General features: G+C 41.7%; 1 protein-coding gene across 5 annotated transcripts in view; it reads right to left on the bottom strand.

The window, feature by feature from the left end:
* LOC110978845 (SAM and SH3 domain-containing protein 1-like) overlaps nucleotides 1-17,687 on the bottom strand; it is a 104,510-nt gene that overhangs the window by 71,561 nt on the left and 15,262 nt on the right. The window contains exon 1 of one of the 5 annotated variants that reach the window (XM_022234137.2): nucleotides 47-954. The exons of the other annotated variants lie outside the window; for them this stretch is intronic. Within the exon in view, the coding sequence (XP_022089829.2) occupies nucleotides 47-211 (165 nt within the window). The 5' untranslated portion in view covers nucleotides 212-954. Of the gene's footprint in view, nucleotides 1-46; nucleotides 955-17,687 lie in introns of those variants that run through there. 5 annotated transcript variants of the gene reach the window in all.

Raw genomic sequence — 17,687 nt, 5'->3', positions numbered from 1 at the left:
TTTTGCACAAGTGCAAGACCTCTCTTATTTTTTTTCTTCTCCCTACCTGCGTCTCTGGCGGCAAGTCTACAAGTTCTCCAGCATAAAAGGGCTTATCCTCGCGGCAGATGGGCCCCACCAGGGAAATGGAGACCCTTCTCTGGCTGGAGAGCTGGGTCGTCGGGCGTCGCCTCAAACTGGCAAACCTGGTCTTGAAATCTTTGGAGGTCATTGTGACGATGATGACTACAAGACCCTGACGATAGGCTATTACCGGTCAGTTGTGGGCGGATTGCACTTGTAAAGAGTTTTCGGAAATGAGGAGTAAGTCAAACAAGTGCAGTTTTTCAAGTTAACTCCACTCCTCTGATAACGCCAAGTTAACATATGTTTCTAGCAAAAGTTTTAATCAAGAAGTCCACTTCCAGCAACCAGTCCACTTGTCTTTCAAAGAGTACTGAACGTTCTTTGGTACAAATCACTACAAGAAGACAACACTAGCAGAAAACTTCACAGGTGGAGTCCAGAAGTACTCTGCAGGAAAAATTGCAACACCACTGACCACTCGTAACTTGCCAGAAGTTACTGCAGACTCGCAGGTGGTATACAAATACCATAATGCACTGGTTAACACTCTTGCAAGTTTGCTCTAAAAGCCACAAAAATGACATTCAACAACAATGACAAAGAACCGTCAAACACAATTCCCAAAACATGTCACGTTCACACACTACCACAACTAACTGCAGAGGAAGCCAACTATGCCATAACTTTGATGAGCATTTAACTGTTTTTTTGCTGAGTCTTGGATCCGACACCTGTGGCTTGGAAAAGCAGAAGTGATCATGTGACATACACGCAGAGTTCCTGAGCAACCATTGGTCGGTGGCAGTTCCCTACAACACGGTTCCCAAACTTCCTGTTTCTGTCAGGTCAGTGGATTTTTTGCTTTGGTTTGAAATACGAGTCAAAACCAGGAACAATCACTCAGCACGACATGCTCAGGTTTTGTTGAGTAAACCCCTCATTTGATATTTGTTCTGTTTCATATTATTCATATCCAACCACAGATGTGAAATTCCCTTTTTTTCTTCTGTTGTGCAATGTTGGGTATTCTCTGCAAAGCAGGGAAGGTTTCACAGAAAGACTTGAATGGGTAATTTGATCAATACACCAACAGATTTTATGCCACACGTGCAGGCCTACCTCGAGAAATTCATCCTGAAAATACAGTAGGTTGCATTTCCTACTGGTAGTCTGCAGTGTAACTTTCTTGCAGACTCCCTACAACCTGCAAATGCTGACAAGAAATGGGAACCAGTTGCCAGTGATACGCACTGCATCCCATTCTGACTGGTAACCAGTTTTTACTAATCAAATTCATGCAATCAGCAGCTCAATAAAAAAAAAATGGCACCAAGTTCAGAGTGAAAACAAGTTCCCGCTTTCGACTTGAAGATTTCAAACTGTAAACACAGACCAACTCCAGCAGCTTCCATTACTGACTCGTCTTCCCTTCTGATCAAATTTCAGAGATTAACTTGGTCAATGGCAAATTTCTGTTGTTTTCTTACTGATGTAATCAATACAGGCACTCCAGATACATCCACTTACAAGGGAAGAAAAAAAGCTGTGTCTTAAAAAGACACGACCCATGTGCGCGTTTTGCCATACGTATCGGTACACGGTCATGCAACTGTGTCATCTATGGATCTGTGCAAACAGCCAGCGGGCAAGCATTTTATCAGCAGACACCATCGAGCAGCAACAACACCCAAGACGGCACTGAAAGCGATCTGCCAAACATCCCAGGTGCTGCCAGAGTTGTGCCATGCGTGTTCCAAGGGCTCATTGATCACAGACACTAATTGATTGACAGAAATCGACAAAAAAATTCATCAATGTACATGTATACACATGCAAATGAGAAATTGCAAGTGGGATGTGGACTTCAGTCCGCATTTCAGATGTTTCAAACTTTACAAGACTTCTCTCTAGTAGTTTTTCTTGAGGCGAAGAAATATCCCTGAAAAGTTATAATTGCCAGCAATTTTCATCTCGATCAAGGTAAGAAATTTCCAGACCAGGAGTGGCAGTATTCTCAGTCGGGGGAATTTGATGCTGGATCAGATGCTGATCCGCAAAGCAGGGGAAAAAAATCAGACTGTTATCCGGGCAAGCTTGCAAGTCCCCTAGTGGCAGAAAAGTCTGAACGATATTCCATTTGTATGATAATGTGGCGAGTCCAGGATTTCACTTGATATACAAGATGCTCTTCCGTCTTGTCTAGTACATACAAGTACTAGATATGCACTTTTCCGAAATCCTCTTCCATGCCACTTTGAGGCTAATTTTTTTTTTTCATTTTAATATTGATAGAAGAGATGTGTCCTCAAGGACTGGTGGATCTACAGAATTGGCAGTTCAACGTGGGCATTATTTTCAAACCAATCAATTTTTATTTTCCCACAAAATAAAAAAAAAATGAGGTGGTTCCGCATGCAAGGGACTCTGTAGGTGGTAATTTTACATAGAATAGATATGCCGGAAGAACGTGTAGGCCACATAGATTTCTCTGAAGTTCGATCTCAAAAGCACTGTTTACATGCTTGATCTTCCCTGGGCAGCTCGCCTGATTCGGAGTTCGCAATGAACTCTTGATGTTACAGCCTGACAAAGGCAATCACGTCCCATACATACATGTACACTAAGAGTCTTCAACTACTAGTGTACAACCTAATATGTGATTTTTAACATGTAAGACCTGGCTGTCATAAAGTACATGTAGCACCCCATCACATATACACTGTGTTCGTACAGATTTGTGGACTATGGGGGTAAACTTACATGTAGATAGTAAGGAGAACAATGGAAGTTTAGAGCATGGCTTGGTGACAGTTTTGGTGAATCTATTTGGCGGCCCACAAAATACTAGTAAGTACGGTTTGGTGGAACTCAGAAAGCCAATGTAAAGACAGGACAAACTTTGTGACATTTTTTCATGGGTAGCCAACACTGCCGGAGAGTGAACGTTTCTCCAGAAAAAAAAAAGAAGCTTTTAGTGAAAAAGAAAATGGGATAAAAACGTACTTGGTTTTAGATTCCAGGATTAATAACACATTTGCTAGTGAAACGTGAAGAATTTCTAGCTTGGCTGACTGGGGATGCTTTGGGGTGAGGAGACTACTGTATTTCATTATAAAAAATATTATGGCCCTTGTAATATTTCTCGGGGGGCTGTATCTAACAGATTAAAATGTCAGACAGGGAAAGATGTTACCCATTAAGACAATCATATAAAATGCAAGTAATTTATCATGCGGCACATTTGCTCGTTAGTGGGTGGAAGCAAAATGTGATCACACTTTTCAGCAATTCCTATCAATCCCACAGTGCTGTAAAAGAAACCCAATACTCAACTTCGTCTCTGTCTCAGGCTTCGTTCCCAAAACCAATTCCCGATTGTGGGCCTGAAGTGTTTAAATTACATTGGATTACTGTAATTTTTGGCTTTCTTGCATCTTATTTGATGTTTTGTGGTACTATTAGACTGATTACTGTGCTTACAGCTTCAAAGTCGGCTTTAAAAAAAACAGTTGAAGCCTGAGACAGAGCTGAAGTTGAGTAATGGAAAACAGCCTTAGCTCCAGTTCAAGTACGCCAACTCACAGCCCTTTCAACATGAATGCGTAGCATCATATCCCACAATGCACTTGACAAATGTCTGTCATCTTAAGACCTTTTATGTGACCTTGGAGAAGTCACCCACCCATCGAACCCCCCTCCCCCTCAAAAAAAGTGCAGGGAAACATCCGATCCATCAATAAATACTGAAGCAATTTTTCTTGTCCAATTTTCATCGCCAGGTTCTTGAAGCTCATGACTTGCAGATGTTGGTGCTTATTGAAGGGGGGCTGTACGGTGTGCATGCACTATATATGAGCAACAAGGGAGAAATGAAGTTACTGTAGTCCGCTGAGCATGTAACAAGTACAGGTTTGCAGTGGTGCAAAGGGTCACAGCACTTGTAAATGTAATGATTTGTTCCGCTCCAGCGGCTGTCGTCAGGCCTTGCCGACTCTCTTGGATTCAGTTGAAAGAAGCTGGCAGTTTACCGTCTCTTTTCCAGTTAATCTCTTCAAGACCTCCATTATGGAAACAGACACATCATACACATGTCTGTAAACGATTTGAAACTTGAAGGTCGTTTTTGACTGGCCAGAAGTTGGAAGGCGATTGAGATACACAGCCCACACCGAAATGCACCATATCCAACAATTCCACAAATCAGGATCAGAAACAGAAGTTGCTTACTTAACTCAAACACAAGATTTACCTTAGATATTTTCTGCACCTGGACAACTTAATCCAATCTGGATCTATAGTCTGACCCTCAGGAATGCGACAAAATCAGGGAAGTTCCCCCAGCTTTTCCCTTGATAAGATTTTTATCAACATTTCGAGGATTTCCTTGTGTCCTGAGAGCAGGAAGTCTGCAGTCTACATGTCACATTTTAGAAGCCCACACACATCTGTAAATCAGATTATTCTGAACTCTGGTTGATGTTTTGTTAAGTGCATATACATGCAATATCCAGGTTTTTGAAATAATACAACGGGGCCCGCTGTGCGATCCAGTGACACAAGTCAATGAGAACCACCACCGTAATGTTGCTACTGGGCTTTAATTACCAACCGAAGCTATTGATTTCACGCCATCTTCCCGGCCCAATCCTAAAACGTGGCTCTGCACGAATGCCGGCCGAAAATCCATGCCACGGGGCACTTGGAAACTGACATGATACACAAGCGCACATACGACTCGTAAGCCTATACACATCTCTGGACACGATACTCGCATATATATCCCATTAAAGAAAGGCACTTGTAAATATGCATGCGCACGAAAACCACACAGATTATCTCCCCCAGATAATTTTACGGATAACAGATTAGGAAAGGCAATCTGTTTCAAGGAAAGTACCAGAGGCATTAAAGACAGCAGCGCCAACAACTGACGTGATAATGGCAGCCTCCATTGTACATGCATGAGCAAGTAGGGCACACAAGTCTAAATTCAAACCTACCTGTGGAACTGGACGCAGAAGGTTTTTGTAAACATGACCAGAAGCATGTTTCTGCTTGATCACTGGTTGATTATTTTTGCGATTTGCAGTTGTGCCCAAAGATTGTATCGATGGAGAACTCGGCCAAAAAGGTGTTATCACCATGGGCGCCATTTGAGTATGAATGTTAATGAATAGGCGCAAGCCTCCAAGTGTGCGTGCCTGTCGCGGCGCCTGCGCCTCTTTCGTTAACATAGCGTATTCACACCCAAATGGCACCCATGAGATAACAACGTTTTAGGCATATTCATGGTGAAGTTATCTATCTTAAACCACTGCGCGGCACTATACAATCTTTGGTTGTGCCTGGGTGACGTCATTGTTCTGACCAGACAAGAATCAAAGGTTGCACTACGTATGTGTAGTTGGTTCAACGCCAATTTGAAATGGCGGAAAAGCAGACTTTTTTGGCCTCCAAAACAAGTGAATCATTGTATCCTCTGATTTGTTGTTACATAACAGCGAACCAAGAATCTTCTTCTAAAATTTGAGAAGAGCAGCAGCTTTTAGAAACTTGCCAAAGATTGAGTGAAAATTACACCTGACAATGTAGAAACTTGTCGGAGATTGAGTGAAAATTACACCTGACAACAATGTAGAAACTTGCCGAAGATTGAGTGAAAATTACACCTGACAACAATGTAGAAACTTGCCAAAGATTGAGTGAAAATTACACCTGACAACAATGTAGAAACTTGCCGAAGATTGAGTGAAAATTACACCTGACAACAGTGTAGAAACTTGCCGAAGATTGAGTGAAAATTACACCTGACAACAATGTAGAAACTTGCCAGTGATTGAGTGAAAATTACACCTGACAACAATGTAAAAACTTGCCGAAGATTGAGTGAAAATAACACCTGACAACAGCGTAGAAACTTGCGAGAGATTGAGTGAAAATAACACCTGACAACAATGTAGAAACTTGCCAGAGATTGAGTGAAAATTACACATGACAACAATGTCATCTGCTGCCTGTGGATGACGAACCGATTCTTGTTCAGCCTTCTTGCGGGCCACCTGAAACAAGTTCCTGATTAGGATATCTGTAATTAATCATAGTATTTTTACCTTTTTTCACTTTTCCTCATTTTCTTTTTAAGGAAATTCCAGACAGATTCAGTGGCACAAAATTGGTGTTCCCCTAGGTCAGAGCCATAAATAAGGATTGGTCAAAATAAGAACCGCAGAATTCACAACCAACGTCGTTATTTCTTTGACAACACAAGGTCACAAAAACACGCCCCCAGTAGCAATGTGGCAGTACGGTCTTTCACTATCACATTTTACAGAGTGAAAAAACCTACTCTTTTCTCTAACACTCCTCCGAAAGCATACGTACGAAAAGGATGATTACCGGTTGACCTTTTCACAAGTTAACAAAAGTGTAGGCCTACTCGGGCTGTAGAAGCCTCTTCTTTTAAATGACGAGATTTTATTTACCCATATTTCACACAGACCATTAATCGACCACAAGTCTAGGATTGGACTTGCTCATTAGTGGAAAGAGAAATTACCGGTACATTTGCAAATGAAGAAAAAAAGGCTGCAGATAAACAGTTACAAAATATACAGAGGCACCAGCATCAGTATTAAGAGACGACAACAGGACAAATTGACACAACATCACAGTCAACACCTTTACGCAGTCGCTCCAGACAGCCTTCAAATGTTTCCAGCACAAATCAAATGACAGCATATGATTTCCACCTTTGGTTGTGTCAAGGACATGCCAGGTTTGAGGTACATGTAATTTTTTCTCTCTCAGCTCTTGTCAGAGGCGTGACAAACCTGACAGTTATTTGCCTTCCCGCTCAGATTCTGGACTGAGGGTTCAGGACAGAGACGAGTCCAAATCAGATAAAAATGAACATCTCTTTCTCGGGGAGGTACTGTGGGAGGTACGGTAGATGTTTGCCTCGACGATGGGTCAAGGTCATGGAGGGAATACGATGCAAAGAGCAAAGTGTTGCATCGGTTGTCCGAATCACTTAATTACGCCAGTCCTGATGTAGAGCGACATTCACAGACATGCAAGAACTCTATGTGGGCAGCCTAACAACCAGGAATACGTGCACAAGGGTTTGAAGTCTTATTTTCTTTTTGTGATACCTCGCGACTCGTTAAGCTTGAGTGATTCAAGGCTGCCGGGGTAATAAAGGATGCCAAAACCTGCAAATGTTAGTTTGACTGCATTGATGAACTGAAGAAAATAATACCAGAAATTCAGACACAAATGATCTATGCATCTGTTATTTTTAAATTTTTTTCTTTTTTTTTTCAGTTTATGATCAGGCCAACAGATGATCTGGCGACAAACAAACGACATTTTACCAATTTTGTGAGGACTGAATATGTAGTGAGGACAGAGAAATGTCCCCATAACTCAGTTCTTTAATAATTTGCCTAACAAAACAAATTACCCCTTACTGCAGTCAAGGCCCGCCCTGGTGATTTAGCTGCATGAACTTTTGTCTTCAGCAACAAAACAAACTTAAGTTTCTGAATGATGAAAAACTTAAAGTACATTTCCATGCATACATGGCAAATACGGTGTGGAGCAAAAGACAGTTTTAATATTTATCGTGGTCCACTCTGGTATTTGACAAGATCACTAAGAAAAGCCACAAGAAATAAATTTCCAGCCTGTTATTTTCAAATTGTACTGACAACCCCCAACCTGCCCGCTTGCCCATGAATAATTCAACATTTTACTCTCCAACAAGAATCCAAACCACTTACTCGGGACAAAACCCCACGATCGCAGCAGATCAAGCTCACATGCACGCAAATAACTTTTCAACTCCAACATTATAAACCGAGACTTCCATGGTAATTCCTGCTTCCAACCCTCAGCAAGTTATTCCTCTCCCAAGAGCTCAAGAGAATGACAGTAAAGATAAACCTTTCACCGCACTGTCCGTCTTTACAAACGCCTGATTCTTTTTTCATACATTCATGAATAAAATCCATTTTGTTTGCATCTGCAATGATTTTGTAAATGGAAAGTAAACCCCATCCAAAGGAAAAGTTTAACAAGAACCTGCGGTCCCAGGAGACCTCTGGAAAATCCAAAGTTACAGATTCCGAATTGGTTGCATGCATTTCAGTGTACATGTTCATAGACAGCACATGCTGCTGTACAGGTATGTTGCGTCGGTAACAGTCAACTGGAAAATTGGCACAGCTGTCTTTGGGTGTAAACTTCACACAAAACGGATGGACGGTGTTGGACAGAAAAAGATTCCCAAGAATAATCCGTCTCTGAGGTATGTAGGGAGAAGACTCCTTAAGAGATAAATCAACGTTTCAATCATTTTTCCATGGTCATCTTATCCATCAAGAAATGTCTTGCCTCAAGGCAACTGCATGTATCAATGAACATGTACCAATGAATTTTAAAACTCCTGAAGACGAGCCACTTTTTAAAGCTCGTGTCTTGAGTCATCTCCGCTGCACCCTCCCTTTCTTCTCATCGTCCCGTCCTTCCACCCAACTACAGCCAACTCCGGCCTCTAAACACCTACAGCACACAAACTCACTCCCCGACCCACGACGCAAAAGAGCAAGCCCCGAATGTATTCACCTATAAAAATCTCCATGCAAACCTGATTTCCAGCTAACTCCCCCCCCCCTCTTTTTTTAGATGCATGTCGCGTGTGCCAGCATCGATTGCTCAATTTCACCATTTCACGGATGCGTATCGGAAGTGACAGGGGGTATTTACGACTAACGCATTTCCCTCCAGCTTACCGCACCACACAGCACCAATCTATTGGCCGGTAATAAATCGCACGTTCGCAACACTCCAAGCATGAACATGCCCCTGTCTTCAAATTATTTACGGAGGGAGGACCAAAAAAAGGGAAGAGCAGGGAGAAAAAAATACAATACAGGTATATGTAGGTCAAGACAGCACTGTGCTATGCAGGAAATAAAGGTTCACACTTTAAAGCAACACCCAACTGCAATCACAGACCATTCCTCCAAAGGACCCAGGATTGCATTATTTACTTGAAGAATGCTGGCTCCGAAGCATGACACACAATGACAAAACACAGCTGAGGAGATTAGCATCCTGTCTTCAGGCATCCAAAGGATTATCTAGATAAGAACATGTGTACGAGTACGCATGTACTTTTGAGTATTGACATCCACTTCCGACGGCATATCCTTCGACGTAAAGTTTAAGTCCTCCGAACTCGCAGAATGCCCACACAAATTTTCAAGTATCAAACTTCTATGACGCAATCGCTTTGCCTGTTCAATCAATGTACGTGTACAAGGCCAATTTCTCTCCGAATACAGTTTTAAATTTTCCTCTTTTCTCTCCTGTGCCTGAGCAGCCTTGACAAGCAACAAGTCTAAAAGCAAAATGATAGCCCATGGGTAACGCTTTTTACGCACCAAGATGCGTGCTCAGAGAAACGTCGGCACGAATTAGGGCAAATTAGTGGTTTTAGGGAGTTGGCGAATTAGCTAAAAAGCGTGGTGGGTGGAGGCTTACTATGACATTGGAACATGTCCGTGGGCATTAGTCGGTCAGACAAGGTCCCCTGGGTACCCTGGGAAATGGTGAGGGTAGGACAAGCAGAACATACATATCTAGAGCATTCCAGAGTCAACTATGGTGCATTCTGTGGTCTTCAACTTTCAAGGAGCCTCTTCCAAATAGCAGCGAGAGGCACTCCACCTTCTATGCAGTCTTGCAAAGCTCTCAACAAAAATTTTCCATCACATTAAAGGAGGATTTTCAGAGATGAACCCCAGGTAACAGTTAATTTACCCCTAAAAAATCTGGAAAGATTTCATGTTTGTATTTAATCAACAAAGAAAAACAAATTAGGAACATCTTGTTTCAGCAATATGCACTTAAATCTACTCAGGCAAAGTGGGTGGTTTCACAGTCTTCAACACTTTGTAAATTCTGTGGAGAAAAAAAATCTGCTTACAAAAACAACACAGTGTGCACTGAATTGGCAAACTACGCTTCACAGGAGCTGCCCCTGGGTCCTGTTTTCACTACCCCAACAGTACTTACAATCATATCTGTTTATTGAGGGAAATTTTATGGGGGAAAATAACCTCTGCAAGCTTCTCGTGAAGCCTTTTGGAAAGGCCGCAGGAACGATTCTGCATGTACATGTTTGAAGCTGAAGCCCCATGAGTAGCAGGTAATTAGGCGGTGAAATTGTTGTTTAATTGCCTCCAGTATGCTCACCGATATGCGTCTTGGGAAAATACTATAGCAATGGCCTGGCTCGAAATTCAGGAGGTGGCCAAGCGGCACCAAATTTCACCATCTCATCAAATTTTTATTTTCGGCCCTCGCTGTCACATGAAGATGACCTGATAACAAATGTGTCATCCTCCATGGTCGCTCTGCCGGATAGGGATAGCAGACATAAAGTGAGAGATTTTCAATTAAGCAGATGGCATACAGAGTCAATTCTTTAAGATTTCTTCTGCGGTGGCAACAGAGGCAACTTTAATAGACGCGATAATGAGGGAACCAGTTAAGGGGGACCTAGGGGACATTCAAATGCAATTTCCAGCAAGTTCTGACGCTCAGATGTTGTTTGTTCTCGTTTCAAATCCTGGCAATGTTTCCAAGCATGACATATACCCACACTCAACCCCTTTGTACTATGCCTCAGGTGGCATATTGTTTAAAGTAGCATTTTTCATTGAGGGCTGTAAGTAAAGTACACAATCTTGACTTTGAGCTACGAAACAGATGTTAGGAAATAAGGTTATTCAGATTCATGAAACCGGGGTCTAAAATTAAATTAGTCAATGACTTTTCAAAGTTACTCAGTTGGATAAATTGCAAATTTGCTTCAATCTGAACCAACATTTCTAAATATAAATTTTTGTATTGGAGATTTTTAAACTGAAATAAAAAATAAAATAAAATAAATAAATTTCTTTCTGTGCTTCATTTGACCTAGGACTTCAACTTATTTTGGAAGCCTTAGGAACTTTAGAGGATAAAATGCTAAGATGGTTCACCAAATCCAAGTCCAACAAATCATTAGAGTGGACAGACTTCACCAGAACAGGATTGGACCCTGGGACCTACAATGTATGCACTACTAAAATGCTGCTCAACCAAACAGAACGTTTACAGTTTCAAGACTTGCATTGGTGGTCTCTTAGAGAATTTGTTTTTCAAGGGGTGGGAGGGACACAAGATCAGGGGTTTAAAGTAACAGAAAAATTTGTGTAACTCTCTTTTGGCTTGTGTGATCGTAATAGGAACCCCCACCACTGCAAAACATGTGCCCAGGTCAGGGACAAGACTGGTGTTCTGACACATGTCATGGTCTCACTTGCAGGCAGTGTCAGGGGGTCTAGACTAATGAATACCCATTACTTTGTTATGGATCATTACTTCCTGGCTCCGAGCTGAACAAAGCCACGAAATGCATTAATCTTGAAAATTTAAGGCAAATTTCTGGAAGAAAGGGTTTTTCTGTTACTTGTTTATGAATGGCTTTATTATTGTTTTTTATCAAATGGAAACAAAGTCATGCTTTGGTACACATTTGCAATTTGGAAACGACAAAAAAAATTATACATGTTTATCACAGCATATTTAATGACAAATTTAATTTGCAAGGTTAGCCATTGATGGATGATGTTTATGACACTGAAAAAGGTTGATACAATGGAAAAAAAATAATGATTTGTTGTAACATGCAGGAAAAAGTGGAATCACATTACAGTTGAAACTTCTTTTCTATAAACAAAAAATTCTCCCTGTGTCATGACAGATGAATGGGACTTTGGGGCTCAACAGCTCTGAAACAATGTCCCGGTTTCACTCTTCCTTCTGCGTGTATTTTGGGGTGGACACTCATTCTGTACGTTAGACAAGTTTAAAATTCTGCATAAATATGGAGTTGCATGAAGAACAAAAAACACTGGACAGTGAATTTTTTGTTACTCTCATAAAGCTGCTCTAGTGCAACAACAAATTTTAATAAAATCTTTGTATTATGAAACCATATCTGTTTTAGAGCTGATCCTAAATTACATTTTGAAAGCGAGATTCGCCCATCGAATGGATGTCAGCCACGAAGACCAAGTTTTACTTCCAAACAATATTTTCATGTAGTTTCATCTGAGAATTACGTTGAGAATTTCCCAAAAGATATGAGTCAGACACAATCATTCATTTTTTGTAGGAGCAGAAAATCCCCATCCTGCCACATGATAACCACATTTATCTGGACCACAATTCTATCACTATGTACTGCACAATATTTTTAGTTCAATTACAACCTTGCTCACAACTTTGATTACATGTGCATGACCAAAAACAACCTGGGTCAGAATTACAAGTACAAATTGGACAAAGAATGGCACGTCTACAGTATCATGAACTATACATAAACTGAATGTGAAATTGAGACGAATGCAACCTGGGTCTAAACAAACGCCAATTCTCTGCAGACAGGGCAACACAACTACAACTCATGCTCACATATCGACGTTACAACACAGCCCTTGGTAGGCATGAATTCTAGGACAAGTCCTCAAACGGGGAGACAACCTGTCTGACAGCCCACGGTGGGAAAAGACAATGTCACGCCCTGTTTTTGCATCCGGGGTAAATAGAAAATATCCGGAAATCTGCACGCGTGGTTGTGACTTCAGCTGCGCAGCCCACCTAATAAAAACAAAGCCATGTCGACAAAGCAGAGAGTCCAGGGAGGGAAGGGAGCTGGAGGGCTGGTGAGCCATTATGAGGCACTCAGGGCTACTCTGCCTAAACAGCTCAACAAGCCCCTTCCAATCCATTGCCCCTGAGGGTCCCTGATGCGAAGAGCACACATAGGTTGCACTGAGCAGATACCAGCTAGTGATTCCAAATGAAACCTCGCTTACAGACAGAGTTCAGGAACTAGAGATGGTGCTGGTGTGGTGTGGTAATCGGAGCCAAAGTTTTTTTCCACAGCTCAAATTAGCCAAGCACTCTAGCTGAGACACATCTTCCTTAGGTTCAGAGACTTTGTGTTTGCTGGGTTTTGGTAGCGTACACTTGTTGCTTTTCGAATCAACAAATCAACTCTCGGAGAGAAGATCAAGAGGTCCAACTTTGAGGATTTACTAAGCATACAACTTCCCTTAGCACAGAAATACTCAGCATAACAAGACTACCAGCCAAGCTAACATACCACAATGTCTATGTACATTGTATCGGTATACTGTCTGTGGCTGGTACCCAGCGTACATGTACTCAGCTACATGTAATCAAATTGTCAGCAAAAAATGCTTACCAACCAAAACAAGAACAAATCTTGACAGGATACCAACACACTTTTTCCCAGGGATGTACATGTATATTAGTAAACTTTTTTCCAACTTGGTTTCCTTGAATCTTAAAATCATCAAATCATGCATTACAGGTTATTCTCTGGTAGGCAATCTTGCCTGTTCTGTCTTTATCCAGAGTGAACGCATTACCAGACCCTAGAGTATTAATAAATCCCTACTCCACCAAGACCTAGTTGATCATCTCGCCCGCAGGCAACCTGGGGCTAGACATGAAACAATTTCACAATGCAATTATGACAGCTTGGCTGACAAGTCTCGTCGGCATTGATCAACCCAGACAATACAGCTAGCCCAGATAATGTTCCCATAAAATCCCAATCATTTCATTTCTCGCCCCTAGGGCAAGGTGAGTAGTGGAGGGGACAGGAGAGAGTGGGGAGAAGAAGAAATTGCTCTGCCGCACAGGACCGCTTTCAACCAGGACAAATTTGATGAACAGGGGAGGTTGAGGTGATGAGACAGGAAGAAAGCCTTTGTTTTCACAAGCAGCTTATCTGGAGTGTGGTTTGGGGTATTTTGTGCCCCTGGGCATTTTGTATATTAAGGTGCTTAAAAAAAATGGTTTCCTTGGGGTCGGTACTGTTGCATGTTTGGAAGATAAAAGTTCTCCGGTTACCACATTCAGTCCTGGTTCTCTGATTACCCTGATGTTTGATTAGATCGTGGTGTGTCCCGAGAACTGGTGACAAGGAGAACCGGTGACAAAATAAGTAGCACGCTGGATGAAATCTGAAATTGGTCTTTGCAGACTGTCTCTGGGGTTCACGCCAGTGCACACGGTGACTGGCCAACTTTCTAAGCTTGCACACGAGGGTTGAAAGCAACAGTTAAAATGAGGCTCCCGACAGGAATTTCTCACCAGTTCAATGACTTCCTCCTAGGTCCCACTTCTTGAAGCCGAACTCACTGCTTCCATGGCTGTTCAACTTTAACACAGAGGACAGGACGTGCAGGTGGAGTGACAAAGGATGTTGCTCTGTCCTCTGTAGTCAATCTACTGTCCTCAGTGGCAGCCGAAGCCCCCATGCCTAGTCTGATAAGGGGGAGTGTTGTGAGAACAAGAATAAACGCTCTTCTAGGTGACACAGTAAACCACGATAGTGTTGGTTGGCCGTGCCCCCCCCCACAGACTGAGTTGTAGAGGTCATACATTTGTTCCCATAGTGTTTTCCAGTCCTTACAAAATGAGTGAAAAGATCAATGAATGTACCAACCACCATGGTACAAGTAACCACTATTGTGTACAAACTTACAGTATGTATGACGTTTTTCGCATGTTTTGCTTGAGATTTTTATGTGCAACTAATGAAACTGTGGTATAAACCAATCAAAAAAGTAATATGAATGAACCAGTTACTGATGTGTGACCTACAAAATGCAAATCATGCTTCCTCGCAGCCATTATGGTCTGGTGTCCTGGACATACAGTATACAGTGTACAACATTGTAACCAGTAGCACATTTTAAATAAACATTATCATGTGAAACAGTCACGCTTGTAATTAGGAAACAGTTATTAATTACTCTCTGTTTGTACAATCAGCAAATTATACCTGTACACGAGCAGGGAACCAGCTACGAGTAGTAAGTGTAATTAACATGACTCTGTGCTGTGTCAGACTCTGTATCAGGTTCTAGGATGCTATGACTGGTCCCCACAGCCCTCAAGGCATGAATGTACTTATGCTGTCTGTTGCTGTCTGGTAACCAACTTGAAGGAATTAACAAAGAAGAATTCTACCCCCAAAGAAAAGTTGATTGGGTGCAGGCCCATAATGAACTAATAACAAGCACCTTGACCAATAGTTATAAAGAAGGGGTGGTGCCCTCAACGCTGATAAATAGAATTGTTTTGTTTGTTTAGTAGATCGACTTGGCGTATTTGGTGTTGTGTGCCAAGCGATTTAAAGGCCATCCCCTAGGGGCTTTGCATAATCTATTTTTGGGGGGGCTTTGCCAGACAGTTCCTTTTAATTCTTTGCCTTGGGAATTTTTATTCCCTGCTTACCCGAAGCGTCAATGCAATTTTCTCATTACAAAAAAAAATGTGGGCAGCTTTCTATTACAGAAAATCTTTAAAGATGCCCAAATTTCGCTGGGGAAGTTTTCATGGTAGTAATACCTTGAGAAAACAAGCAAATGAACAATTTATTCTTCAATAAACTATCTAATTCTTATGACTTGATACGGAACGCTTTCAAGTGTGTGACCTTTGCTCAGATTTTAAGGCAAGTTACCTCCTGCTGGTATTCTATTTGACCAAGTAGTACAAATTGCATTTCAGATTTCAGAAAGCCAGCCAGGACATTGAAAAAAGGAACCATTCATAAACTGAGAAATGTTCAACTTTTAAAGTTCAATCCCTACATTCTAACACCATATTGAATCGATGACACCGTCACTTTTTGCAAGACTACTGTGCCAACTAAAATCTTTATGTCCTGTTCATCACAAAGACCATCATGCTCTGCTGAACTCAACGGTGAGTGCACCTTTAATCCCAGGAGTCCCCAGAAATTTAGATTGTAATATAATTTTCACACATCAAAGGGGATCATCATTTATCTTCATTAGAAAGTAACACTCTCCAAATAAGGCTGATGAGTGCTCCTTTAAGGCCCTTCATTGAAGGTATAAAGCATTACCCTCAAGCCTACAAGTACCACGGAATGTCCCTTTAAGGCTTCAGAGAGCGTGTGGCATTTCCCCCAGGCAAAAAATATCTCTGGTCTTTAAATTCTTGGCAGGGTAAACATTAATTTTTTTACAGGTCAGCGTTGGATACATGCATGTACATGAGCATCGTTCAGCGGACATTCAATCATCTTGTCATGGACCAGTTTGGGGGCCTCCTTTGTGAGCCTGAAAAGGGGACTGGGACAGCATTCTTTTCTCGAGGACGAGAAGCAGTCAGATTGGTTTCTTAAGGTCTGGATGTCCAGAGAAATCCCCAAGATGAGCAATTTCACCACAGCACTTCAGCATTCAGAGACCGTGAAGGAAATTGATTAGAAAAACCTAGTTTGGAAAAACTTGATTACTTTTGTCGAAAATGTTGCCTTTTACAAATTGTATGTGTTTCATAAATCACCCTCAAGAGTTTCTGTTTTACTGAGTACTTTATGTTTTCCAGACAAAACACAGAAATAAATCCCGGCGAATGAGAATAGAATTCTAAATCCCCTGTTTTGATACCAGTGAAAATGGAGTATAGTCCCACATAAGATGCACTAGTATACTGTACGTTACATCTGTTTTACAAACAATATATCCTATTCCTCTTGTGTTTGAGGGGGGGTCCGGCCTGCCCTCCTTTGAAATACATGCATCTACGGCTGAGCAATGGTCAGATTTTGGCCATGCCCCATCGCATCTACTCGCTGGAGCAGATTTGCACCGACATTTTGAAATTGTGCGCCACTACATTAACCACACATTTTTTTCTAAGAAAAACAGCCCACTGTGGCTCAGCAGTTGAATTTTACACACCTCAAACACCACTCCCCAAGTTTCCACTGACTCCGCCGGCAATCGTTCCAGGTTCTGTGACAATTAAAACACGTCCCTCCCCACAAATCAACAACCTTCAGGGATGGAGACACGGCTCGATACACCACCAGGGGGACAGCAAAAAGGGACGGGGAGGGGAGGGCATTCAACAGAGTGAGAAATTTCACTGACTTGACTTCCCAGAGATATTTTCTGACTGCGTGGAAGGAGGAATTTAATAAAGTCGTCAAGTGTTCCTGCACGAGGCCCAGTGCATAAACACAGGGCCCACCTCAAGCCACTGGTTCCTAAGGTCTGTTTATTAGCCCCAGAAGTTGATGCTAGCGTTGTACCATATGTTCTTTTACTGGTTATACTATTAGGAATACAGATCAACCCCTTCTTTTGCTGTAACAGTCAGTCAAAAACTCCTTCCACTTGATTTGCCAGGCTACACATGCACATACGGGTAAAGGTCATGTGACTGAGTTTGACAGATGGGACAACTTTGTCAAGAATACATCTTTGCATAGGAGAGTTTTAATGACTCTCCTATGGCTGTTTTTTGGTACTGTGTAATACTTTAACACAGCAGTGCAGCCATTACAAACAGCAATGATATTTTTCCTGTAACGTTATAGAAAGAGCAAAGTTCAGGTTGCAACATTTTCATAATTTCATATACATATGTGCACTTTTTTAGTGCAGCTACCAGTAAATAAATGTAAACCCAACTTTCCAGATTTTTTC

This window comes from Acanthaster planci, linkage group LG15 (genome assembly GCF_054643075.1).
Source record: "Acanthaster planci isolate LZ-2023a linkage group LG15, COTS_SCS, whole genome shotgun sequence".
NCBI lineage: Eukaryota > Metazoa > Echinodermata > Asteroidea > Valvatida > Acanthasteridae > Acanthaster > Acanthaster planci.
This window is presented reverse-complemented; position numbering and strand designations above follow the sequence as displayed.